Genomic DNA, 26,801 nt, shown 5'->3' on the forward strand with positions numbered 1-26,801 from the left:
CAGTTTGTTAGTTTTAATACTTTCCGGTTTTGTTGTTGGATAAATATAATTATAAACATTACATGTGTGATCAAATATCCATCTCGTCATTCATTGTGATACGTATTGTCAATGCAGAAAGTGCCCGACGATACATATGTATATGAATATTATAATTCCAAGCTGATATTTAAACTTGACATTTGTTTTGTTTTTTACTTTGTAAACGTAATTTGTTTCAAACCCAGCTTATATTCCATTTGTATTGACAGGGTATTTCAGTAAATTATTGTTCTTTGTTTTGGATAAAATTCACTTTATATCCATTTTGGTATATTTTCCGGATATGCACCAAATTTTGGACCTATTTTCTACAATACGTTCATACATTTGCTTAAAGTAGAAAGAAAAGGGGATGTAGGGGTGATGAACATCATAGGGTGAAACGCAAGTCCACTGTGCCCTCATATTGCTTCAGTTCAGAAACCAGTCCGCAGTGAAGATAACGCACTTTTGTTTTCAAGTAAAGAATTCTGAAACATGCGAAAATAAGCATGAAAAGTGCCTTATCTTTTATATGCTAAGTTCTATCAAGTTATGCGAAATTACATTGGTATTCTTGACTTTTTGAAAACAAAAATGATGATGTACTTACAATTCAAATGAAGAGAAGTTTCTGCCATTTAAATGTCAAAGTCAAACGTTGAATTTCTTTAAATTATGTCTATTTTATCTTAACTGCCACTGCGTTATTGCAGGACTGCTTACATTACAAATGGTAATTAAAAAATTCAAATTCGACTTTTAAGATTTTATTTCAAAATGAAATGATAGCTTAAAGCGATTGACGGGTAGCGCTTCGGTCGTACGGTTATCGATATTTGCGAGATAAAGCATTACTTTTGAAGTGATGGAACCACTTTATGTGAACATAACCATGTGCTTTAATATATAGCTCAGCTTATTATGTCTCTGTTCTCGACTTTGCCACTCTGTCTTTCAGCACCTAGGCAAGATCTGCAGAAAAATTTCAAATGAAATGTTCTCTGACAACGTTTCAAACGTACTGACAACCTCTGCCATTTTTGCCCATCGATTGAAATACATGTCAAGCCTAGAAATAAATTGAAAAATGTGTATGTTGTATAATGCATAATACTGTATCCTGGGATCAAGTAACACAAATCCACCATAAACCACCCAAACCTTATTATAAACAACAATTTAAATTATAGAATTCAAATGTGCTTATGTATCATGTCAAACAATAAGAATTATACAGACACATTTAACAACAGTTACTCCAGTACGCGCCGGAATAAAAAAAACCCATTCAGATCAATGTTTGTAGCTTCGAAAAAAAATCAATTTTGACATGTTTTATACATTGATTACTTTTGTAAAGTCGAACGCAAATTTAGTGCAAAGCATTTTATGACTTTGTGCGTTATTCTGCAAATTTAATATTATGTGTAAAATGTAACGGTTTTAACCAAAATTTAAGCGAAACAATTTTTCCGAATTTCTGATCAAATACTAGTAGAAAAAAGTGGAAAACCACAGATCGCCCAACACGACATATAAGAAAATGTTGCAGGCTCGGTTTGATTGAGCCTGTTCATGGACAGTAGTAGAAGTACATGCTACCTTATATGTCCTGTTGACGCGGCTTGAGCAGAACTCAACATTTACACATATTCGAGACTATGACAATAGTAAGGTAAATGATCTGGCCAAAAAAAATCAATAGTCACACTAATAGTTTTTGTCCAGAGACAAGGATCATATTAACATTTTCAAATTTTAGTTCCAATTTGTTGTCTGCTTATCTTTATCACGTCATTAGTTTCCGTTCTCAGGTTATCAACTCTTAGTCTAATATATACGTGATATTTTAGTCACAATTCAACTGAATGAGTAATTTTTAACAATCGCTTTTAAATAATCATATTCATATAAACCAAGCATAAAGTATATGACTGTATGATCTTGGAGCCATCGAATTTCTTTGAATAAAATACACCCGAAATTTTAAATGAAATGGCATTTTCGCAAAATATGACTTTAAAGTATATTGGTTTGCGATTGTTTGAATTTGGTGTTGTGTCTACGCTTTAAGGAATGCAACAGACTTAGTTGATAATACTAACAAGTGGTACTTTACTGAATGTTGTCACGATTGTCGTGGAAAGAAATGCCTAGTCTCAAAGTTTGTGAATGGACTCATTGGTACACATTAGTACTCGTGCTCTACTTGCATGAAGACTTGTGGTGGCCCTGGCTTTTAAAGCATACGTCGAACCCACTCCTGTTATAAACATGGGCGGATTGAGGCCAGAACAGGCAGAAGATTTTTAATAGGCAAAAGTATTACGAATTTCGATCACGTTGAGAACTTTGCTTCAACGCTGAATGTGGCAGGTGAATAGGAAACGGGACGCACTTGTTTGGGTAGATAATTTAGATACTACTGTGAACAACGCTAGGGACAATTAATTGTTGCTGTAAGGAAAGCGCATGCGTATGAAGGAAACAATGAGAAACACAGTCTAAACCATTTCCCTGCCCAAACAGTCACGCGGAATATCAAAACTTATTTAAGCATTAGATTTCGAATAAGATAATTATTTCAAACGTGTTTGAAATAAGATTGAATGGTGAACGTTGCAGTTGCATTGTATTCATGTTCTCACAAAAAGAGGTTGAATAAAAGCTATTATAATTCAATAAATCTTTGACACCAACGCGGTATCAACTGATAAATAGTAATGTTAATGAAGAATTAGATGTGTTCAATGCCAAAGAATGTACCGTCTGTAAAACTTACATATAGGAATGAAAATATCTTGTACAGCGATGTGTTTGTTATATAAGGCTTTTGCCAAAGACGTTAGATTACCGCTTGTGTCGTCCGTATTTTGTAGAGTACATTTCTGTTGAATTAATTAGATCTTTTTAGTTCTACTTTAATACACTTATGGAAGCCTCCGTGGTGGAGTGGTTAAGGTCCGTCGCTAACTTTGTATCATTTGCCATTTACCGAAGTGTGTTCGATACCTGTCTTTAGTTGTAGCATTATTTATTTATTTATTGGTTCTAACCAGATGCTCGCCAAAGAAGCAGTTCCCTTTGTGTGATCTTCCTCCGCCATTATACCCTGTAATAATCGCCACGTGAGATACATTTTGTCGAAGAAAATCCAACAAAAGTAAAACCGATCTGGAGATAGCCCATTTCTAGCCGATGCAAAAGTTATCATGCATTTTTCTGAAATTCAAACGAAATTCAGTCCATAAAACAAACACTTTAAACCCCGTCTGAACGATTTTACTTTATCAATACTTCTTTTTCAACACGCGACCAGCGATCACATAAAACTGGCACTAGCAGGTAAATTTTCTGCAAAAGTATCTATTAGAACCTCCGTCGGGGCATATTAGTATACGTACCCATTTTACAGACAAGCAATTTGAAACAAACAATTTCCATAGTCTGTGGACTCGGGGATATGTTCTTTATCACAAATAATTGTTTAAATAAAATATTTATCACAGTCTTTCTCCACAAAGTATGGCATCAAGTACTTAAAGTAAAGTTTGAATCTAGACAAAAAGATCTCTGTTATTGAAATGTCAAAAGTAAAAATGTGCATGCAAAATTGCTGAAGAATAAGGGATTGAAATACTAAAATTCAGAACATTTTAAAAAGAAAGGCAGATTTGTTTGTCGGATTACAAGAATAATGCACCGAGAGACATTAGCACAAGCGAAGAAAACCTTGATGATTTTGACCATCTGCCATGGCAATCAACACATGACATTTTCAACATGGATGAGTCGGGATTGTTTTACAAAGACACCACCAAAACGTCTTTCTATTTCAAATGCTTGTTTTTTTTACAACATTGAAACCTTTAAATATTCCTTCGATCGGGTTTTACTCCAAAACTGGACCAAAGAATCTAAAGTTTTTAACAGACAATAAAATAGTGTATTCAAATCCCTGACCTCAGATGTAGATTTCAGCAGTCCAGCGCCAGGTAACGGAGAATGCATGTAAATACACGTTAAAGTATATTACTATGAAAAGTAGATAATAACTTACATCAAAATGTTCGATTAACATGTGTATACCACTAAGTGTTATCTGAAGCGCAAATGCATTTACAAATATTTTAAGTGACGACTGCAATGTCTGGAAACGATCAAAGAAGCGGTTAATTGTTGCTCTTGCTGCAATGGTGATAGGTTAAAGTATTTACTTACTGTAACCCGCTTTCCAATTGTGCTTCAAAAAATACAAACTGTTTAAGGTAGAAAAGTTACCGATGATTTATAAAAATAAAACAAAAAGCTAGGGTGACGACTGAGAAAATGACTTACTGGCAAAAAATCATAATCGGAGGTTCATTTGCACATTTTTGTTTTGCTTCTCGACAATGCCCTAAGTCCTCCACCTTTGAAACTGTCAGATGTTAAGTTGTGCTTCTTCCCTCTAAAAGTCACCTTAAACAGTGGATCAAGGAATCATAGACTTTAGAGCTTAAATATTGTAAATATCGTGAGAAAGAGTTACCGAATATCATTTTTCAAATAAACAGTGATTGCAAGGTCTGATCCCAGCAAGGTCTGATCCAAGCTTACTTCTCCATATCATTTATTGGATAAGTGTAGTTTGGAAAGATGTAGAGTCCAAAAACTGTTATGAAACGCTTTGAGCATTCAGGATTCACGTCTCCAGATGACCCAGTAATCACTTGTTACATGACAGTGATGATAATGATGTAATTCTATTGAATGCTTTGAAAATGTTCCATGAATTGTATGGGTGTGAAATCAAAGAGCGCATTGATATTAACTTAATTAAAAACCTGTGATTCCACAGGCAGTACAGATTGGGAGGGGAAAGCAGCCCTTGACATAATCAGTGAACTTAGAAGTGAAGATGCTTATAACGATGGTGATTATGATTATTGTGACGACGAATTCAATTCTGACAAAATATTCTCCACACGTGATGTTCAGGGCTATATTTATTACATAAGGAGATGTGCTCTACATCATGCATACAATGAACTTCTTGACTTTAGATCAAACATTTGTAAAATTTGCAAACACAGAAAAACAATATTTTACTAGGTAGATATAATGATGATGACTGATGATAATGAGAGGATTGATGATAACTGGTGGTATATTGTACTCGTCGGTTGACTTCAGAGTCTATCTTTTTAAACAACCAGCATTATTCAGATAACAGGGACGTAGTTGAAAACAAATCAGTGCGCTGACACCTATATAATCTTTAACCCTTAGCCTGCTAGCGGCAGATGATTATGCCTTTGCGACCAGTGCAGACCAAGATCAGCCTGCATATCCGTGCAGTCTGATCATGGTCTGTACTGTTCGCTATTCAGTCAGTAAATTTGCAGCAAACACCCCTTCAAATAATAAATGGTATTGCCCAAACTGAATGATGGACCAGTCCATTTTAGAAATTTAGCAGGCTAAGGGTTAATTGTATATTGCTGGATAAAGTTTTATGCAAGTACTTCTGCCCAACTTACCTTTTCATTTGTTTGATTTTTTTTTTTTTTGGCATCTTATATTTTTCGATTTGGAGGAAATTGTGTAGGGTATGCATACAGTACCTATAAATGGCTACGCCGCTGGCGAAGGCCAAGATATATCACTATGACTGTATAAAATGATTAGATAATAAAGTAGTTTATGAGCCCGCCGATTTATAAATAGTTTTGAAGAGTTTGGTTAAAAGTTGAACTACAATTTACGTTTACAAATAAGAGTAAAATTTATGGTGCACTAATATATCATTGCTAAAGTGTTTGCAAGGCTTTAAACAATAATGAAGTGATAAAACAATCAAAATCTTCACAATATTTGGGCGGCCAATAATACGACGCGAACCTGATAGGTTTGTTTTACTTAAACCAGGAAGTACAATATTAAACTGAGATCAACATATTTGAACAAGTGTTCCCTCTGAATGTTTCGGTGTTATCCTGTTCCGGAGATAGCGAAGAATTTTCATTACGCTAATCAAGGTAAAATTGATGGCTTTATTTTATTGTTTAAGGATTTTAATAAACATGTTTGATATTGCTTAGGAAGTGGGTTATTATGCTTTTGATTGTAAGCTTATAATCCTTAAAAAAAGCTTTCAAATGCAGCTGTTCCATAGCACAAACACAGCTCAGTTTGCAAGATCACAATTAAAAGTAGCTGTATAAAAAATAAAACTGAAATTTGGAAATAAACAAAGCAGATATTTTACCTGTAATTTTCCAAACTTTCGGTTGCATTCATAAATCATTTTCCTTTTCAAATACTTTACTAAAAATTCATGAATGGCAAAAGTTAGTTCAAAGTTTCAGTTAATGCACAGGAGAATAGTCTTACTGAATAGAACTAAACTTATAACAAAATCTGTTTTCAAATCTGACCACTTCATGTATTAAAATGAAAATACATGTTGCTATTTTCGGCATACATAAAAGTAGTGCAATGTGTAGACAATATTTTTTCTATGTATGGTGTACCAAACTGCCTAAAATTGTAAGACAACGATCCAAAATTCGTTTCAAGGATTGTGCAACTGGAAATGATGTACTTACGCGCTGCTTGGCGGAAATGGAATTTTCCGAAATTAAATTAATTAATCTTGTGGCCTTTCTAAGTTATTTGAAGGTCATTCAAAGGAGGGAAGAGATACAGAGCGGACTGGCTTTAATGATGGGCGGACAGCTGGTCCAAATAAGTATGTCTCCTCGCAAAATGAAACACATTTGAAACTTGTCGTCTCTAAGACGGCTATGTTAAATCTTTTTGACTCCCATATATTTTAGATACAATTTACCTGTTATTCAGAATTTTCAACGGCTTAAATTAATTCCTGTTTATAAAATGTAACTGTATGAAATGTGGTTCTTTGTATTCCGTAATTGTCTGCTAATCTAACACGTGAAGAATACTTTTAATTTGATAATAAATATATAGTATACTAATACGCCACTCCCTAAACTCCCCATCCCCACGCACCCCTACCGATAGCTTTAAATAAAGGGTTAGATGGATGCAACTTTGGGAAACAACAATAATAACTGCACAATTACAGCACCCTGCCTTTATTGAATTTAGCTATTTTTCCATTTTTGAGAATACCACATTTCAATACTTCCATGATTTCCTCCTGTTAAAATATAGAAAATGAATTTCTTGCATTCTTTACCTTTGCTGACCACTGAAGTAGCAAGCTTCCTGCTTCCAGATTGTTGCATGTGCTAAATAAACATGGGGCAGTACATTACTGGTCTTTATCAGTTAGGCTGCGACCAGATTTGACATTGATTGATAACACCCCTAATATCTACGATGTAAAAATTCAGTACTAGACTATGATATTGAACATAGGATATAGACTGGCTAAATTAACAATTAAAACAAATCATAATCTAGGAGATGTCTATGTCACACCGACACAATCATAAGTCATATGGCGACTTTCCAGCTCCGGTGTTGGCGGAAGATCCCAGGTGTCCCCCTAACAGTTTAACGCCCCTAGTGAGGCTCGAATCCATATCGGTGAGGGTGAAGTCGTTTACAAATCAGCCATTTTAACCACACTGCCACGGAGGCCCCTCACGATGACGTAGCATCGAATGAATTAAACACGCAAGGTATTGTTGAGATATATCAAATATGGTTCACACTGTTGTATCTCCGACCTAGTTTTAATCGCATTTTACTTCAAGTATTTTGTTTGTTTGTAGTTTAACTGGCTCACTATTATTGAACTTTTACATCTGTTGACAAAACAGAAAATGTCTTTGGAGTATGTAGCTATTTTTATTTATTATTATACATGTTTTAGGGAAATACCCCAATACTTCCTGCTAGAATCTAAAATTCTGTATATGCACCGTTTCATTGCGGTGTCTCCATTTTCCACTTACCTTTTGCCTATACCGTTTAATATGTTATGAATGTTGCTTTGCGTGCTAGTGGTATCCCCCTACCAATCCTCTTCATTCAGTCTGTTTTGTCTTCCCAAATGCAGGGTTGTTGTGTGAGTGGTTCACGATGTATGTGGCTTTGGTGGCGCTTTATGTGCTCAGTGTATCCAAAAATTCTACTCTTTTTATTTTCATAGTGACCAAAAGTCAATGTTACATTTCGATTGTTTTAAGGTTTAAGTAACTTAAGACCTATGATGCCATTAAAGTAAACACCGTGGGAATATAATGTTATAAGCTGAATTAACCCGGGCGTATTGCCTCGGTCACGACAGGACTGTAAAACAATTGCATCCCAGTGAATATACATACGTGCATTAAACCGATATATTGTAATTATAGAAGTGCACATTCATTACAGTGCAGTGTTAAGAGGTGTTTCTTTACCATAATTACCAGATCATTTAAAACTAATGAAATATCGACCATAGTTAAATATATTACCGCGGGATTAAATAAGCTATACTTATGTTTCAATGACGTTTACATTGTTATTTTTACATTAAAAATTAACACGTTTAGTGTTTCAATTTCATTTTTAGAAATAATTTTAGCATGAATAGTGGAAAAAAATGTGTCCTTACACAGTGAATTTCTTTTTGTGTTCATTTTGCTGTAGAGGATCGGCGTCATTTTAGCGAGGTTTACCATTAAATATAGAGCGGAATTCTCAAGGCCTGCTTATGCTCAATTTTAGTCTGCTGTATCAGGTAAGAAAGTGCTTTAATAGAACGATTCAAAGTATACATAGACAAAAGTACACACAAGTAAAATCTGATAAAATGTATTATTTCGGTCGCTTACGTATAGCCTCAAGTTTTAAACCAATCTAGTGCCATATACTTACCATAGACAGTCATGCTATGAAATTTGATGGTTGTAAGCCTAACTAGTCTTAAGGTCACTGTGAATGTTACCTTTTACATACTGACCTCTAAAGCTGTAGAGGGGTCTCTGTAGCTGAGTGATTAAGGTCGCTGACATCAAACCGCTTGCACCTAACCGATATGGGTTCGAGCCTTACTTAGAGCATAGAATTCGTGGCTTACGGAAGTTCGTTGGTTTTATCCATGTGCCCGCCTTTGATGAAATAATGTTCGGACGGGCAACTGGAGTTTTCCTCCACCATGAAAAGCTCGAAAATCGCCATGTGACCAGTAATTATGTCGGTGTGACGTTAAGCCCAACAAAAACAAAACTAAAGTTGAACGGTCGTTTAGGAACACAGGCAATCATCCTATGAAATCTGAAAGTCCTAGGTTAAAAGAGTTCTATAGTTACGGATCGGAAACTGTTTTCAAGTGCAGAGTTGAATATGACATTTGACATCCTGATATCTGAAACAATAGAATGCATTTAATCAATAATATTATGAAGTTTGATTGCCGTAGGCACAAACGTTTTCTAGTTACTGATTGGAAAGCATATGAAGTCTCATTGCCACATGACCTTAACCTTTGACCTACTGAAGCTCCACAGGTGGCCCAACATGACAAGTAAAAATGTTGCAGGTTCGGTTTTATTGAGCCTTTTCATGTACGGTAGTAGAAATGCATCCACGCCTTGTAGATAATATTTATCCTTTCTGACCAAATACAATCATCCTATTAATTTCGACAATCAGATTGACATACCTGCAATGTGCAAATCAATATACGCTCTCTTCTTTGAAAGAAACACTTGAAAACTTGTGTCATGGGCATGAGATCAGGTTTCGTTTCCTTTCTCTCTTCTTTTATTTCTCGTTTAAACGAGTTTACGTGTTTTTTTTTATCTTGACCAGAAGATCACTGTTTTGCTTGTTTATTTTTTTTATTTGTTCTCTTCTCTCGGCCACAATATAATATTCCTTTAATTATTTTGTTTTCATATATAATTGTACCTCGCAGCATGAATAAACTTTTGTAGTTTTCTTTTAATATCTTAGAGTCTAAGAGTTAAAATAAAAGATATGCGCATGTCCCCTCTGCGTTTCCATATTTTAAGATTATCTTTCCCTCCCTTTAAGTGTACGATTTCTGAAACCATACACTCTTCGAAAACATTTTGAATACACATATTAATGGTCTATTTGCGTATATGCACGCATGAGCTAGCATTACTTTATAACTACGATCATTCAATAGATAAATTATGTAGATTTGTCAATGTCAATAAGAGTATTATTGTAAAACATCTTTCAAGTAACAAAAGGAATACATATCAATCTACCAGATATATTGATCAGCTTGTATGTCTGAGTATGTTTTGTCTGTATTATCTGAATATTTGCCAAAGTCTATTGAATTTTCAGTCGATAAAATCTACAGACATTATCGAATCCTGCATTAAAAACCCTGATATCGTTGCGACTATTTTTGTATAAAATATTTGTTACTCTCTCTTTCTATATATAACTTTACATTACTGTTCACGTTAAAAAGACAAGTCCGCATTATTTGTTTAATTGGTCTAAATTCGGGACTTCCAATCACCAGAAATTTATTGCATTACATCGAAAATCAGAGGAATAATTTCAGCAAACGTAAATTACAATTGCGTGCTACGCCGCAGCATTTGGCTTTCGAAATTTCCTCCTGCGTAAGGGTTGACGACGTAAGTTTTTATTTATAAAAGTTTACACGAAGTGTTTAACTGGAATAATCAAAACACGGTGCACGCAGCATAGTTCAAGATCGGTTTATTGCAGAATAACCAGAGATAGATTTTACCCTAAAGTATATAGCTTATTAGCTGGTCGTGTTAGAATCGTAACGTTACCAGTTTGTTCAGCTTAATGTACTTTAGGGGAAAGAAATCGTAACATTTTCTGACTGGCTTAGAAAAGAACAGTAATAACATCTGATTGAATGAGATGTCTTGCCTACTCGTACTGAATCTCATAAACACAGCAACAAGTCTCATGTTGGTAAGCACAATAATTGCAAAGGCATTATGACTGATAACAACATACATAACAGCAACCCTTAATCCTGAGTCATTAGCAATCCTACAGACTTATTACTGAATAATGAGATACGCCATATTGGAAACAATTGTCTTAGAGTGAAATATAAAATACTATAGACCTTATTCTCCAAAACTATTAAATGCTAATTTTTGGATTAATGTATTTGAACTCAAGATAAATATACGAAAATTCTAAATTAGGTTAAGTTTTTGTATGTAAGCTGGTATCTCAGTATTCACTAATGGGAAAGGATTGAAACTTCATACACTTGTTCACTGTCATGATATGACATGCAGTGCAGAGGTTCAATAACTCTACTTTACATTTTACAAAATTATGCCCCTTTTTCAACTTTTGTATTCATTCAATTGACAAGGCTGTTGAATAGTCGAGCGTTGCTGTCCTCCGACAGCTCTTGTTATACAACATACTTTCCTAAATGACAAATGCATTAGATAAAGAAACAATGAAAATTGTTAAATTATTTCATTTTATACATTTGCGTAACGTATTTGATATTTGTTTGTTTGTTCACTTATTATACTGTGTACAAAGAAGAACATGACAATACTTAATGTATTTTATCTTGTTAATGCATGATATTAGAATAAAATGAATTTGTCTTTTCATTGTTATTACGACACAAATGAAATATCGAAAGCTCTTGCTCGTTGTACTGTAAATACATTCTCAGTAAGGTTCAGTGGAATACCATGACCATTTTCTCGATCCTTATATTCCAGTGTTTACTCGGCTAAAGATGTGTCTTCTTAAGGTATGCGTCCCTTTAGCTCAATGTATGCACCGCACTATGAAATAGGTTAACTAAATGTTTTGACGTAGTCATCTGGTACAATATACATGAAAGACCAATGCATTTAGCAGTCCATTCTTTACCAGTCACTCATATACAATAACATTCAGAGCAAACCTTCGAGATACTCTCTTTTACAAGTTATACACTTATTTAACCTCTTAATTCAGGATATAAAACATGTTTGGTAGTCTGCAATTGGTATACAACTCATGTACTGAAATATGGCTGACCTCACAACTTTCCTAGAGGCGTACTAACGCCCTGTCAAATACGATTTTAGTTTAGGAAATAAGAAATAGTCACACAGGGCTAGGTCCGGAGAATAGGCAGGGTGATCAAGCACAGTCACGTGCTTCCTCCTCAAAAACTGCTCCACAATGTGCTTTGTGCAAATACGCATTGTCATGCAAAAGGAGTATGTATTTCTTCCATTCAATGATCGGCGTTTGAGGAAATACTGTTTTTTTTTCAGCACAACATGTCTGTAGAACTTGCCGGTTACAGAGTTGCCTTTTGGTATTGGTATTTGAAAAGCAGGTCCGTAGTGTGTGAAGCAAACATGAGCTTATATAAAAATAGTTTTACTGTTTGCAATTACGGGTCTCTTCGAAATTCTGGTAGCCCGCACACGATTTGCCTGCTTTCTTCTTGGTTCATAATAGTGAACCCGTGTCTCATCCCCTGTTATAGAACGTGAAAACTTCTTTTGAGAGTACTGGGGGTATAACTTCAATACTTTCTAGGCTTTTAAAACACGGTTGCGTTTTTGGTCATCACCTTATAAATGTGGTATCCACCGAGCACATATCTTGTAACTTTCAGAATGTTCTTCAAAATGAAGTGAACTTGGGAAAAACTCAAGCCTGTACAAGTACCTATTAGAAGAACGGTCAATCTTGCATGCTAAGTTCGGCGCACGTAAATATCGTGAGTAGCAATATATTAATGTAGTTGCATTTCTTTTCGAACACCCCTCGTATATGTATATAATTTGGAAAGATTGAACATGTTTTAAATGGTATTCTGCTCATCATGGACATATTATTTAAATTACAATATTTCGTTTAATTTTATTGTTTATTTTAAATTTTAAAAATGCTAAACAATTTATAAAATAAATGAATTTATTAATTCATAATGTATTGTGAATGTTCATGCTAATTTTTCCAAGTACATTTTTGATTTTATGATTTTATATCCTTGTCCGATAAACTGTTTTAAAATTCCCTTTCTTGAATCCGCGAATGTACACTTCTTTACTTTTAATACCGGTATATTTTATAGACTTATGTTACTCATTTATGTTCTTAATATAAACTTATTCATTTAAAGCTTGTCTAACGATAATCATTTTTATTTTAAACTTTTAAGAAATAGAAATGGAAAATGAAAGGAAATACTGGTCAAATTTCATTCCACTTTTGCCCATTTTAGAGACAATTGCCAGATGGCTAATATATTTTGTTAAAAAAGTAAAAACGTAAAAAAGCAGTACTTTCGTTTATGTCGTGTTTGGTAACCTGTGGTTTTCCACTTTTTTGTTAATTTACCTGTGGGAGTGGAGATTTGTTTTTTTTCCTTTTAACGGATGTTTACAGTGAGGTAAATGAAATTTGTATGTTTTTTTTTTTTTCAGAAAGCGTTATATTGAGATTGTTCTTGTAAAACACTAACTTGCAATATATACTGATTTGTGATTGTTTGCTATATCAGGGACTTTAGCACTTCCCTTAAAAGTTCTTTATATGATGAAATTTCAGGAAAATGAAAAAATAGCATGTGTCAGGCTAAGGGAATGCTGTCAGCCATAGGTATTGTTTTCTGTGTGATCACGGTTGTTGCGGGAAAATGCTCAGACAATGCTGAAGTTTGTGATTATATCCAGTGGTCCCAATGGTCTACGTGCACAAGAACTTGTGGAGGCTCAGGCTTGCAAAGCCGAAATAGAGTTCTCTGCTGCAAACAGGAATGGATTGATGATGGATCATGTAGAGATCAATGCAACAAATACGACTATTACGATTCTCGCTCATGCGGAGAAGTTTGTCTCAATAATGGAAGAATAAAGACATCAGGTTATGGGTGCGACTGTTTGGATAGGTCATTCGGATTCTGCTGCGGACAACGTAAGTAGCAATGAAAGTCTGTTTTTATAAATGCATTTTCAGAGAGAAACAGAGGCCCAGTTATGTTTCAAACCGGTTCTTGCAGCACAAATTTAAATAACTAAAGCATTGACTATTTACATTTATTTCTGTATCAGATTAGAGGAATATCTGACAGAAACGAAAGGAATGTGCTCGGTATGGGTGTAGGCTGAAAAAATGAAATAGCGTATGTATTATATTCAATTTCGCGGTAAACAACAAGAAAAAACGCATGTGCAACCCAGCAAACATAATTTTGGTATCGTGTGGCTGCTTGGAGACGTGAGATATGTTGAACAATTCATTTAGCACTCATGAAAAGACTCCATTAAATCTGCCATTATTTTATTTGATTGCGTTGTGTGTTCATCGCACAAATACGGTCTATTTCTGTAACAAAAGATGCCTTTAAACTAATAATGAAAATTACTTTAACCTAGATTGTAAGTATCAATATTTATAGATTAACGTATGTATTTAACAGCTATGTAGGCTTGATTTGTTAGCGATTGGCAACTGTTTAGTAGCACATACTCTGCCGTCGCGAAACAACAAGCTTTCAAAGCACAACGCCCTTTGATATGCATGTGTCTCTATGACGACAGGACGCATTGTCTTCTTGTTTTAGAGGAAACAGTTTACACGATGTGTACATATCGTGTTAGTTCACAGAAACATCTCGGAGTAAGAACTAATCAGAATAAATTATGAATTGAATTGAATTGAATTGAATTCAATAATATACTTAAAACATAATGAACATGCTCAAATCTTAATGGTTGAAATGACGTAAAACGCTATATGAAGAAGTAATCGCTAACATGTTTCAACCTTATAAACTCATTTTGGAAGGGTCGTTTAAATCCCTACGATGGGCGTTCAATATGTAATGTTACTCCGTATGTAGTTTCGTAACAGCTTATCATTTTTAGATGCGGTTTTCGGCACATTATAAAGCAATTTATTGGGAACAAAATGCTATACAAATTATAAAAATCGGCATGTTCAAAGTAAAAATATAATCATTTTAGTGAGGTGTCTTCAGGTATACTGGACCATAATTATAATTTAGGTTTGTCCTGGGTATCCAGAGTATCAGAAAAATAGAATAACTTGTAAAATCACGAAATTCTATCATTTTTCTACGAGATACAGCAATTTGTGATGAGTTTGACTTTGTTTTAAACTATTTATTGCATTCTTAATTTTACAACACAACTAAAAAAATCTAAACTTGAAGTTGATTCCATCTGGAATGGGTGTTGAGAGCAATTAATCAAAGTTGTAAGAACTGATTTCGCAATCGAGAATTAAGATACTAGTATCAACCTAAAATACAAGAATTTTTTAAACGATGATTATCGCGCCTGACAAAATTTCAGAGGCTTATTGTACCCACCTTACCATTTTTCGAGTAAAAATATACACACTCAATTTAAAACTGTTATAAACTTTTTTATTCTAGTTTTCATATGTTTTTGTGAAGATCATGATTTGTGTTATCTGTTTAAACTGAAAAATGAACTATAGTTCTAGTTGTTGAATAGTAGAATCAAGGAATTGCATATTACAATCTCAATAATTTGGACATAAAATTGTCCAGTATACCCGAGTACACCTCACACAAATGATCATATTTTTACTTTGTGTCTACCGATTTTTATAATTTATATAGCATTGTGTTGCCAATAAATTGCTCCATAAAGTGCCGAAAACCGCATCTATGATAAGCGGTTACGGAACTACATTACGGAGTAACATTACATATTGAACGCCCCTCGTTAATCAGAAAAAAATGGCAATAGTTCTTATTGGTACAAAAAGATAAAGGTCACTAAGGGAAAACATATGACTTTTGATTAAACTTTGATCTAGGTATTCAGTTAAGAGTGATCCCCTCTACCTACATATATTATATGCAGTGTTCTCTGCTTGATGGAGTTGTGTCAAAGGGCTTTTATATTTATGTTCAATTTCATTTTATGCCATTATATGTGTATGTGCGAAAGGTCGTAAAATTCCTTAAAAGTTGTGTGATAAAGATCCCTAAAATAGGAAGAAGTGTAATAGAGTACAGTAACATCCTTGGGTACAAGGGGATTACTCCTAGCTGTAAGCCGTGTTCAAAAGGTGATAAGCCATATGAACAGTTTTGTTTTGCTTTGTCTGATTTACTCATGTAATTATATACAGATGTTTGCAGTTTGAAATGTGCAATCTTTCTAAACCTTTTCATCTTTGCCGATGTTTCTATTATTTCATTTATTTCCTCATCCACATTCATTATTTTTTTCAAGACTGAAAAGTTAGCATATGTTCTGTGACTTTAACTGTTTTGAACATTTCAGTTCTACCTGGATGCACCCCATTTCCAACAGATGTCATTTTTATTCTGGATTCCTCTGCCAGTCAGACAAGAGATCAATTTCAAATTCAACTTGATTTTGTCAGGAAATTCGTTGAACAGATTAACATAAGCTGGGAAGAATTTCAGATAGCCGTCATAACTTTTTCTACAGACGCGAGAGTCGACATTAACTTCAACCCATACATTAATAAAGACGCTTTGCTTAACATGATAAAAGAAATAGACTACCGCCCTGGGGCAACATTTACCGATAAAGGTTTAAAAGAAGCAATGGAAGTTGCAAGAAGAAGCGAAAGGCGCGAAGGCATGGTGACTTTGACTTACGCCTTTGTTCTCACAGACGGGATGTCAAACAAAAGAAGTGAAACAAGACTAGCAGCTAAGAATCTTAAGAGTTCTGGTATAAAAGTAATAGCAATAGGTAGGTTGCACATGTTATCTATATAATAGGTAAAAGATTCCTTGGTACTATAACAGTAGCTCAGTAGTTACAATCTGTATATTGATTATGCGTAATAAAACCACAGTCAACATTTCATAAAAAAGCATTGAATAATATAGATAATCATTAAAAGTACATTAATGAGTATAAGCGTCCAATACATGCGGTCTAATTCAATTCGCAAAATGGTCCTATTTTGTATGTATAATTGAGAATTTTCTTTTATGTTTGCCTACAAATTCATAACCGATCTACGCTATATTGGACAAAAAATGCAATAGAGCTGTTTATTTCAGTTAATTAAACCCTTTGAAATCATCCACAAGTTCTGCTTAAAAGAGGCATTTGGAAATTGGTCATGGAAGTCGGTAAATAAAGATCGCGGATGGTTGACGACATTTTTTTTGTAAAGGTTATTTATTTTGAAAAGTACACCATATTCTAATGATGCCAAACAAAACAGAAGTTAGAATTTAAAAGTAGTATTCTAATTACGCTTGTCTCTGTTAAAAACACTCTTACGCTAGAATGACGTCACGTTAACGTGCGATGACGTCAAAGTTTTTGTTGCGACTAAGGAAGAGCGCTTCAATCTATAGATTATCTACTGTTTTAGACTAAGGGCATATGACAATCGGAATAATTTTTAGCATAACCGTGTTTGACACTATTTATACACCCGGGCGGTAATACGTCCTACAAATAATTTCACTCGGGCTGCGCCGTCGTGAAACTATTACGCCCGACGCATAACCGCCGATTGTGCATAAATAGTGTTGAAAGTCTCTTTTGTTACAAATTATTTCTTAGCTAAACAAGTAAAACACGTAGGGGATAAGCTGAGTTTATATATGGACTGATAGGTTATTGACAGTTTACAGACCACTGTATCGTTTAAAGAAACAAATACCCACGCCACTGACAAAAAAGTGTTTTCACCATTCTTCTTAAAAGTGCATGTACACAAAAGCTTTAACGATAGGCACAATAAGTTGGAATTCATTTCCCCGTTTTATTTGTTCGGTACAGCCTTATTAGGATTTGGCCGTCCTGAGGCGATGCCGTACTGTGTGTTTGTCTCGTGCACGTCCGTGTTTGTGCTCCTATGGTTTGCGGTATGGGAGATTGCCTTTTTTGAGCATGACTTTCCCTGTTGTATATCCGCCCTTACCTTTTTTACTTCCCCCTACACCACCATCCATTATCTACCCGTTGTAAGTATTATTTTTGTTGGATTTTTGAAGCAACCCGTCTGCTCTATCTCTCAACTCAGTTTTTTGTCGAGGACCTATTATGCGATGCCTGGCTCTCTGACTGCGTTTGTGGGCGCACCGTGCTTCCGGAAAATCCCTCCTGACATTTATTTTTTTTTGAGGGGGTGGGTAGGGTGGGGGTCGGGCATAATTATGACTGATGACTGTCTTTATTCAGCTGGCGACAGCTATTGTTTCGGATCAGTATGTCAAGATATTAATTTTAAAAAAATGATTTCCAATAAATAACCGGGCGGGGATAATTGAAACTATGGCATTACACTTCATGGCATAATTATCTATCGTCAGCTGCTGGCCTTATTTTTTAAGGTCATTCAGTCAAAGTCCAATGTCCAATCATACTTGAGTTTAAAATAACGCACTAAATTACCTTAGATAGGCCATCATGTGAGGAATACTGGTATGTGTTTTATTAAATGCTCCTGTGCAAACTACATTCCAGATGTGAAGTATATGTATTTTGTATATACTACACTTGTGGCAATATAGACATAATCAATTTTACTTTGTTAATGCTTAAATTATATGAATGTGTTTTGTACATATGCGCGACTTGTCATTGCATCATCTGTCTATGCTTCAGATTTTGACAAACATCTTTTGTAAGATATTTCTGGTTTAACTATTTATCAGGAATCGGAAAAGAAGTTTCACATCAAGAACTTGTCGACATTGCTTCTCCAAGAGATACTTTCAGTCCCTCTTACGTTTACTCTGTTGGAGACTTTAACGCTCTTGACACATTACTGAAACAGCTCGTTCAGATTACATGCGACGATTGCAGCACCGTCAGTCACTTGTCTGATATTGTGTTTCTTCTAGATGAAAGTAACCAAATGAGTGAGACGGAGTTTCAGATGTCAGTGGATGCGATGACATCGATTGTTAAGAGCAGCAGTCACATTGGTGAATCTGATGGTCCAGTGTATGGTTTGGTTCAACTAGGAAACACAATGAATACTGTGATAGAGCTGTCAGCTGGCCAGATGCAAAATAATCTTCAAATTAAATTTCAAACATTGAACAGGGGGCAGAATGAAGTCTGCGATAAAGATGAACAATGCAGTGGAAGAAATATCACGTCTGCGATTGATTATATATTTCAGAGATTTTACAGTACATATAAGCGTCAAAATTCTAGAAAATTTCTGGTTGTGATGTCTAATGGAAAATTTGAAAACCAGACAGCTGTCAATGAAGAAATGGTAATAATCAGTAAAATGTCAGATGTGAAATTGTTTGTGATAGGTCCAGGACTTGATGTAAATGTGGACGGATTGTTGTCATTGGCTAAAGAAGCTAATCATGTGTATGTAATTCTTGACAGGAATGACCTGTCAAAACTAGATGTAATGCAGTCAGAATTTTCGTATAACTTCTGTAAGAAGACCTAAACTTTCAAAACTTGTTTAACTACGCACCAGACAAATAACTTATTTTTGTAATCTGTCAAGTGTTTTAATGACCTAGTTATATGTTGTACTTTGATTCAGTGTTGTCATATTTTTGGTCCTTTCGGTCATGGATTCCATTCAGTAGATATGTAATAGAGTTCCGCTTAAACCGGTGCTAGGGAGCGTGTTGCACATTTCATTACCTTTCAATCAAGCTGAGTTGCATTCTATGCTTCCAAATGATCTTCTTACCGATTTTATTTATATTTGTATTTTTTGTGTTATATATTCTATCTGTTTTATGGTTGATCAGCAATTTAGTTGAAACCAGTTATTGAATATACGTTTCAGAACAATTTGTAATGCACATAAAACGTAATGCAAGGTCACCAAATAATGATTACTGTACTTTACTGTTTATTTTATCGTTTGATTGTATGTTCAGTATATATTATCTGTACCAGGGCCTGTGGCCATGTAGTAATAAAATGTTTAAGTTTGAGTTTGCACGCCATTATATTGCTGAAAGAAATATGTAATCAAAAATATTCATGAAAAATATTTATTAAAATGATTTACAGTGTCTCGAACTTACGAACTCTAGACTAGAATACTGGAAGACAAGCGTGCTAGCCCTCTGTGCTATCGAGTTTTTTCCCCTCTATTAAAGCCAATGTTAGATAAATAACTCTGTACCTCCTTGTTGATTTACCTGTATTGGAAAATAGACAGTGTCGATTGTATTGAGGTCAACTGCAACATTATCAAAGTTTATAAATTGAACATCACTATAATTCTTATTGATTTAATGTATTGATAAAATAACTAATTCTGCTCATTCGGCATTTTTTTATATGTATCTTCAATCTTCTTTACAGCAGCATAATACTTGCATTAGGGATATAATTAGTGTTTTCAGTTAAAAAGTAATTACTTTAGGAAATATTTTGCATTCGGCATAATTCTATGTTCAGTCTTAATACGGATAAGGACGTAATCTGTCTAGAAATATGCTGGAAAAAAATAAATTGTGAAGTTAATAATTACTGTCATTACCGTTGTAAATGTTTAATGCAATAATCCTTTCGATTATACCTTTCATCCATTCATCAAAGGAAGGCAAACAAGAAAGTGAGCATCTCTACCAATTCCAATTCATACATCATTATTGAAAGCCCTCTTGTGGTTTTGGATGTTTTGCTCTGTATCTAACATCTCTTGGAAGAAATAAAAATACCCTAAACTATGATTTTGAAGGAATAATTTGCCAATGTTTGAAGCCGTTAAACAGTTAAATGCCTAGCGACAAAAACGGTGCGAATGTAGAAAGCTATTATCTGTATTTAAAAAATTACAAAGTAATAATGGTCGACCACAACTGCTCTTAATTCGATGCTGTTAATTCTTGCTCGTCTTTCGGGCCGTAGCTTCCATCAGCGTGATAGTCCAGAGGGACAATGTTATCGTATCTGCATCATCTTCGTTATGTGGTCTTTAAACATCAAGGAAATGACTAGGTGAACAACAGGGAGATTGTGAGAGCATTGTTATCTCTAAATAGTGAGATTTGAAAATTCAGGCCTTTGAATTATTTTATTTCATGCCTAAAAAGTGTTTTAGCATGCATCTCTAACCAACTAAAACTTTCATCATTTGCGGGTTTTGAAGTGTTTTATATTTTTACCTTTCAGAAATAAAAAAAAAGTGCAGACAAATTCAAACGGTCCCGATAAGAAGCTAGGCCGCTGGCCAAGTGTCAAACTCATTGCGTAAATATGGTTATCAAAACGCTGTAAACTCTTAAATTACAAACAAATTTATCATTTTTTGTATAAATCGAACGGCACGTTAACTTATCAGTGTATTTGAAGTGTTTGGCTAGGTATTGAACTACAATTTGCGTGTACAGAAAAAGGCAAGTGCATACTGCACTGCAAAGTTGTGTGTAAACGGAAAGGGAGATTTTAGCCGTTCTCAAGAATAGTTTTAGACACATTTAACAAGAAACCATTTGAATGTTTGTGTAATTCTGTTCTGGAATATTGAGTATTTAGTGAGTGTAAAGATCAAATGGACATTGCGCAAATCATGGTAAAATTGATTGTTTTTATATAGTTTATTGGTATAAGTTTTCTTATATTGCTCAATAAAGAGGGTATTATTTCTTTTAGTTGCTTTTTTAGCATTCACTCTTCCCCATAAACTAGAATTGTCTTTAGGACACAGAGTGTGCCCCCGCTGTTACATTTGTCACTTAATGGGGTATAGCCTCAACCAATATTTTTATCAAAAGTATTTATTATTCTAGGCCATGTACTATTTAGCTATGAACATCATAACCCCCCCCCCCCCCACCCCCACACTATTTAGGCTATTTCAAGGGCCATAACTCTGTAATAAGCGGTATGATTCTCAAGAAGAATGCCAATTGTGCAACGTTACATTATGATAAAGACTCAAGCGATGTTTCATGAATTTACATCAAATACTTTTTGAGCTAGGCACATAATTAGGTGATAATGTGCATTTTATAACTATTTCAGAGGCCATAACTTAAAAATTAGGGGGCGGAGCCAGCCAAACAACAAGAGGTGTGCAAGTTTATATCATGATAAAGACTCTTGCAGGTTATCATCCATTTATATCATACATTTTTAGCTAGGCGCGTCACAAGGTAAACATGTGCATTTTTGACTTTTTCAGGGGCAATAACTCTGAGAATAAGTGGCGGAGGCAGACAAAAATAGGAGGTGCGCAAGTTCATATCATAATAAAGACTCATGCAAGGTTTAATCTGTTAATATGTAATACTTTTTGAGTTAGGCGCGTCACAATTAAAAAATGTGTATTTGTGGCTTTTTTCAGAGGCCATAACTCTAGATATAGAGGGCGGAGCCAGAGGAAAAGTAGGAGGTGCGCAATACTTTATGAGCTAGGCGCGTCACAAGGTGAAAATGTGCATGTTTTTACTATTTCAGAGGCCACAACTCTATAAACAGGGAGCGGAGCCTGGCAAAAATAGGAGATGTGCAAGTTCATGTCACGATAAAGACTCATGCAAGGTTTCATCAATTTATATCAAATACTTTTTGAGCTAGACGTGCCACGAACTTCGGACGGACTGACGCACGGACAATACCAAATCTATATGCCCCCGCCACTCATGGGGCAAAGATACTGCTTTTGAAACGTATTTTGATCGACATGCCTGTTTAGTGTAAGTGCAAACACTGAGTTAAACTTGGTCATCATATCAAAGGTCATACTGTCCACAAGTCTTGGTTTAATTACCTTGGCATGCAGCCGTAATGGTTACTTAACTTCGAGTCGATTACATAATTTAATAAGATAAAATAATTTCAAGCCGCTCATTTCATTGTATTAATTTATATATAAATATAAGAATTCATGAAAAAGTCCATTTTACGGGTGAATATACATATAGTACTTATATAAAGTTTTTTTAATGACGTAGCCATATCCTTTTGAATTTGCATGTTAGATTTATTCCTCAACCGTCCTGTCAAAATCATTCCTCGTTTTCCTACTCACTATACTGTCCGTTAACAGTTTGAAATGGAAATAATATATTTCGGGTACTTAATTTAATTACAAACGTCAATAAATCCGCTCACTTGAAGTACTCTTCTGGTGGTGGTGCCACCGGTAGGTTGTGTAAAGTGACACTGTTTCGAAGGCTTGAGCATTCACCAGTGTATTCTTGGTGACATCCCTGGCACTGGATGACATATAATTTTTTCACATCACTATTTCCTTAAAAAAACATTTTTAAGTATTTCAACCTGTACCGCGGAGATTTTTGATGAATTCATACACGCGACTACACCTAATTGCAAAGAACTGAAAAGAGTGACAATTTAAAGGTAGTGTTTGGCAACAGTACAAACATAGTCTTCATGAACCGAAACATTGACATCGAAATTGAAGCAAATAAGATGAAAGAGTCGGTGATCAAAATATGGGGTAAATGTTAACTTTCAGAAAACCATATCAGGATCGGCCGAAATATATGAACAGTTTTACATCTCCGATCAAGTAGTATTACCGAAAAAATCCAATGAGAAGCATAACGAGATGAACAGATAAATTGTAGTGAAGATCAGATCAAGTAACTTAGATCTGAACACCATTTGACCAAAGCAATAGGAGCTATCGAAGAATGTTGGCAATGATCTGTTTAAAAAGGTTATGGACAGAGGAAACTAAGCAACAAGAAGAAATATCTTTTAAATTATTGAACAGAAAAATAAACTTTGCTTAACCAAATATGAATGTGACTTCAAGAACAAATATGAAGGTTAGAATCCCTTTATTCGGGATGCTAATGACAGAAATAGTAAAAGCGGATAATACTCACAGCAAAATAAACTAAAGCAACCGTTTCAATTATATGAAACACAAAGTTCAGCAACACACGTCGTACTTATGCAGAAGCTTCAGACATAAAGCGCAATGAAAATAGATGACACAAAACACTGAATATAACTTTTATAACAATAAATCAATGACTATGACCAATAATTGCCGGACAAACATGCCCGACAAGAAGATTAGATAATTTAATGGACATTTGTCTAAAAGCATTATTCAAACGTAGTTTTCAACAACTGAGTTTTCTACAACTGACTTCCTTAAACAGCTGCCTAAACACACAGATCAGGATACTATGCTTGCTTCCTTCTACGTTGCGTCCCTTCACACGCAAAATACCATACAGATTTACCAAAGAGTTCAGAATGGAATCAGTGTCAAACAGTCGAAACGACACATTTACTTGCAATGATAAATATTATGCACAAACCAAAGGAATTGCAAGGGCTACCGTATCCGCGTCTAACTCGTAATAGGGTATAGGAGAGATCGTGTTTGTATACAAATACATTGTACTGTTTATGTTTAGAACTGATAAGACAGTGCCCGGGTGGGCAGGCACCAAACGTCCATGTGTTTTTGTAAACAGTGATGTTTTTCTTACAGCCTAAACTTTCTTAAAACACAAATTATATAAATAATATTTTGATCAATGAAAAGGTTATAAAAAAGAAATTTATTACTTGCTTGTAATCATCATTTCGAAATAAAATGAATTAATTATGAACGCTTAACTTACAGTGTTTTTCTAAAAGTTTTGAACATCACTACGCCGCAATTAAAATTATATGTCATTTAAAACGGTTATTTTATTTAAAAAAAGATATTTGAATACGAAAATATGAAACTTATAAGTATTCCAAAACTTTTTGAACTTTGAAAATCCATAAATGAGCGAAAAAGTTATTATCATTTATAAATTCCGATCCCATACACAAACGATGTAAACGCATTTGTTTTGCCTACAACCAGAAAAACAGATGTCACGGCGATCTCTCCTATTTAGAATAAACGTTATACAAACAGATTGAGAAACTTCGGAACAGTTCAAAGAAAGATGGAATGGACTGTTTCTTACTTTGGAATAAAACTAAAACAGGGTTAGATTCATCAAATATTAAACAACCTGCATGAATATGTCAAATTTAAAATATAGTACAGTTGTAAACGTGTGCCATTTCTGAATTACATGTGTATTAACAACGGCAAAAATATCATGACTGATATCTATTACAAGCCTACTGAATGCAAAGCATACCTATTGTTCCAGTCATGCCATCTGAAACACACTAATCGCAGTATGCCGTTCACTAGAGAGACGCCTAAAACTAGTATACGATGAAGCGACACTTACATAAAGTAATTCGATGAACTGAAAAAATACCAGACATTTAAATCTCAACCGGAATACAAAAAAGCAGAAGAACTAAACTATGAAGAAACCTGATAACAAACCAACAAACCAATACAGTAAGATACCATACCAAAGGTAAACCGTTTAATCCTGAAATAATTAGACAAATCAGACATTAGTTAAATACTCTACAACGAGACCCATGGATGGAGCTTCAAAATTATTTAAAGCAAGAGACAGTCACCAAATCTGAAAAAAAACATGGTGAAATTTACCGAAAGCAACAGAAAACACGTAAGTAAATGCATTAGTTAAAAGGAGGTCTGTGCAAGCATCTTATAGAAACAAATATAGACTCGTACATATTCAGACGTGGAAAGGCAACATTAACCAATCAATATCTTGCGAAAAACATTATATATGTCATCCAGTGCCAGGGATGTCAACCGGGATAAATTGATGAAACCTAACGCCTTCGATGATACAGAGTGACTTTTTAAATACACAATCATCACATCCGCGACGCTGCCAGAAGAGTACGTACTTCATGTGAGCGAACATATTTTGACGTTTGTGCGGGAACTGAGTTCCAAAAATATGAAATATTTTCTTTTTTCAAGATGTTTACGGACAGTATATTCAGTAGAAAACAACAAGAAATGATTTTTAAAGACAACTTTAACCTTTGCTAAACAAAGACACATAAAAGATTTTACTATAAAAGACGTTTTACAACGACATAACATCAGTTTTATTTGTTTGTAATTTAGATGTCCTTTATCAAAAGTGACGTCCCTTGTTTCAATTTACGACGCCAAATGACTCCGTGGTGCTCGTAAACCTCCTAATATTAATTCTTGAAGCCAGTGAGGAATAAATCATATATACAAATATAAGGGACTTGGCTATTTCCTTAAAAACTGCGTGCGTGCATGCGTGTGAAATACGAATATATCGTTTATCAGTCATTCGTCATAAGCGCACATTAATTATGATTTCGGCTGATTAGCATTAACTATGAGCCACGAATTAATGCACTGTAATACATTGTAAGAACTTCTGGAAGTAACTATTCGCTCTCTAATTACATTTTGTATTATTTAACGTCGTTGAAACTTTCAAAAGTAATGTTTACTTTTTCAATAATTATGTATGAACTCAGAATCAGTGTCGTCGTGCTTTTGGATTATTATCCAAAAGTATATTAATTAAGTATATCGGACATGTGTTCGTTTTCCTGGCAATATCTGTAAACAACATATTTTACTGTCATATGTCACGATTCCAGGAGTATAATTATACAATATTACATGTATTATATTCAATATAAAAGAGTCAGGCACCGAGGAATTTGTAACGAAAACATTTTCATTTAAACTGTAGAACCAAATTGATTAACAAATGTCTTGTAAGATTTTATTTATATTTATAATAACCTTTAACGTGGTTGTTTTACAATCTATAATGATAACTATTTATATGAAATTTTACAGCTGTAATAGACCTGTATTTTCAAAATTACAGTCATGAATATCTCAAATTTACACCTGTAGATTTTATATAACAATGTTGCTTTTACAGCTGAATACATATGAATAATGCAATGAAAAACAAAAAAAAAAATAAAATAAAAAAAGAATTTAAAAAAAAA

The 26,801-nt window shown here is 34.4% G+C and overlaps 1 protein-coding gene across 2 annotated transcripts in view; it reads left to right on the top strand.

The window, feature by feature from the left end:
* The first annotated feature begins 5,689 nt into the window (after positions 1-5,689).
* The window catches only part of LOC123540861 (collagen alpha-6(VI) chain-like), a 30,011-nt gene continuing 8,899 nt past the window's right edge, over positions 5,690-26,801 (top strand). The window contains exons 1-4 of one of the 2 annotated variants that reach the window (XM_053526227.1): positions 5,690-6,044; positions 12,602-12,706; positions 13,540-13,905; positions 16,275-16,715. In XM_053526227.1, coding sequence (XP_053382202.1) covers positions 13,557-13,905; positions 16,275-16,715 — 790 coding nt within the window. In that variant the 5' untranslated portion in view covers positions 5,690-6,044; positions 12,602-12,706; positions 13,540-13,556. Of the gene's footprint in view, positions 6,045-8,449; positions 8,723-12,601; positions 12,707-13,539; positions 13,906-16,274; positions 16,716-26,801 lie in introns of those variants that run through there. The other variant, XM_053526228.1, reaches the window with a different exon arrangement.

The sequence above is a fragment of the Mercenaria mercenaria genome, chromosome 16 (assembly GCF_021730395.1).
Source record: "Mercenaria mercenaria strain notata chromosome 16, MADL_Memer_1, whole genome shotgun sequence".
Classification (NCBI taxonomy): Eukaryota; Metazoa; Mollusca; class Bivalvia; order Venerida; family Veneridae; genus Mercenaria; species Mercenaria mercenaria.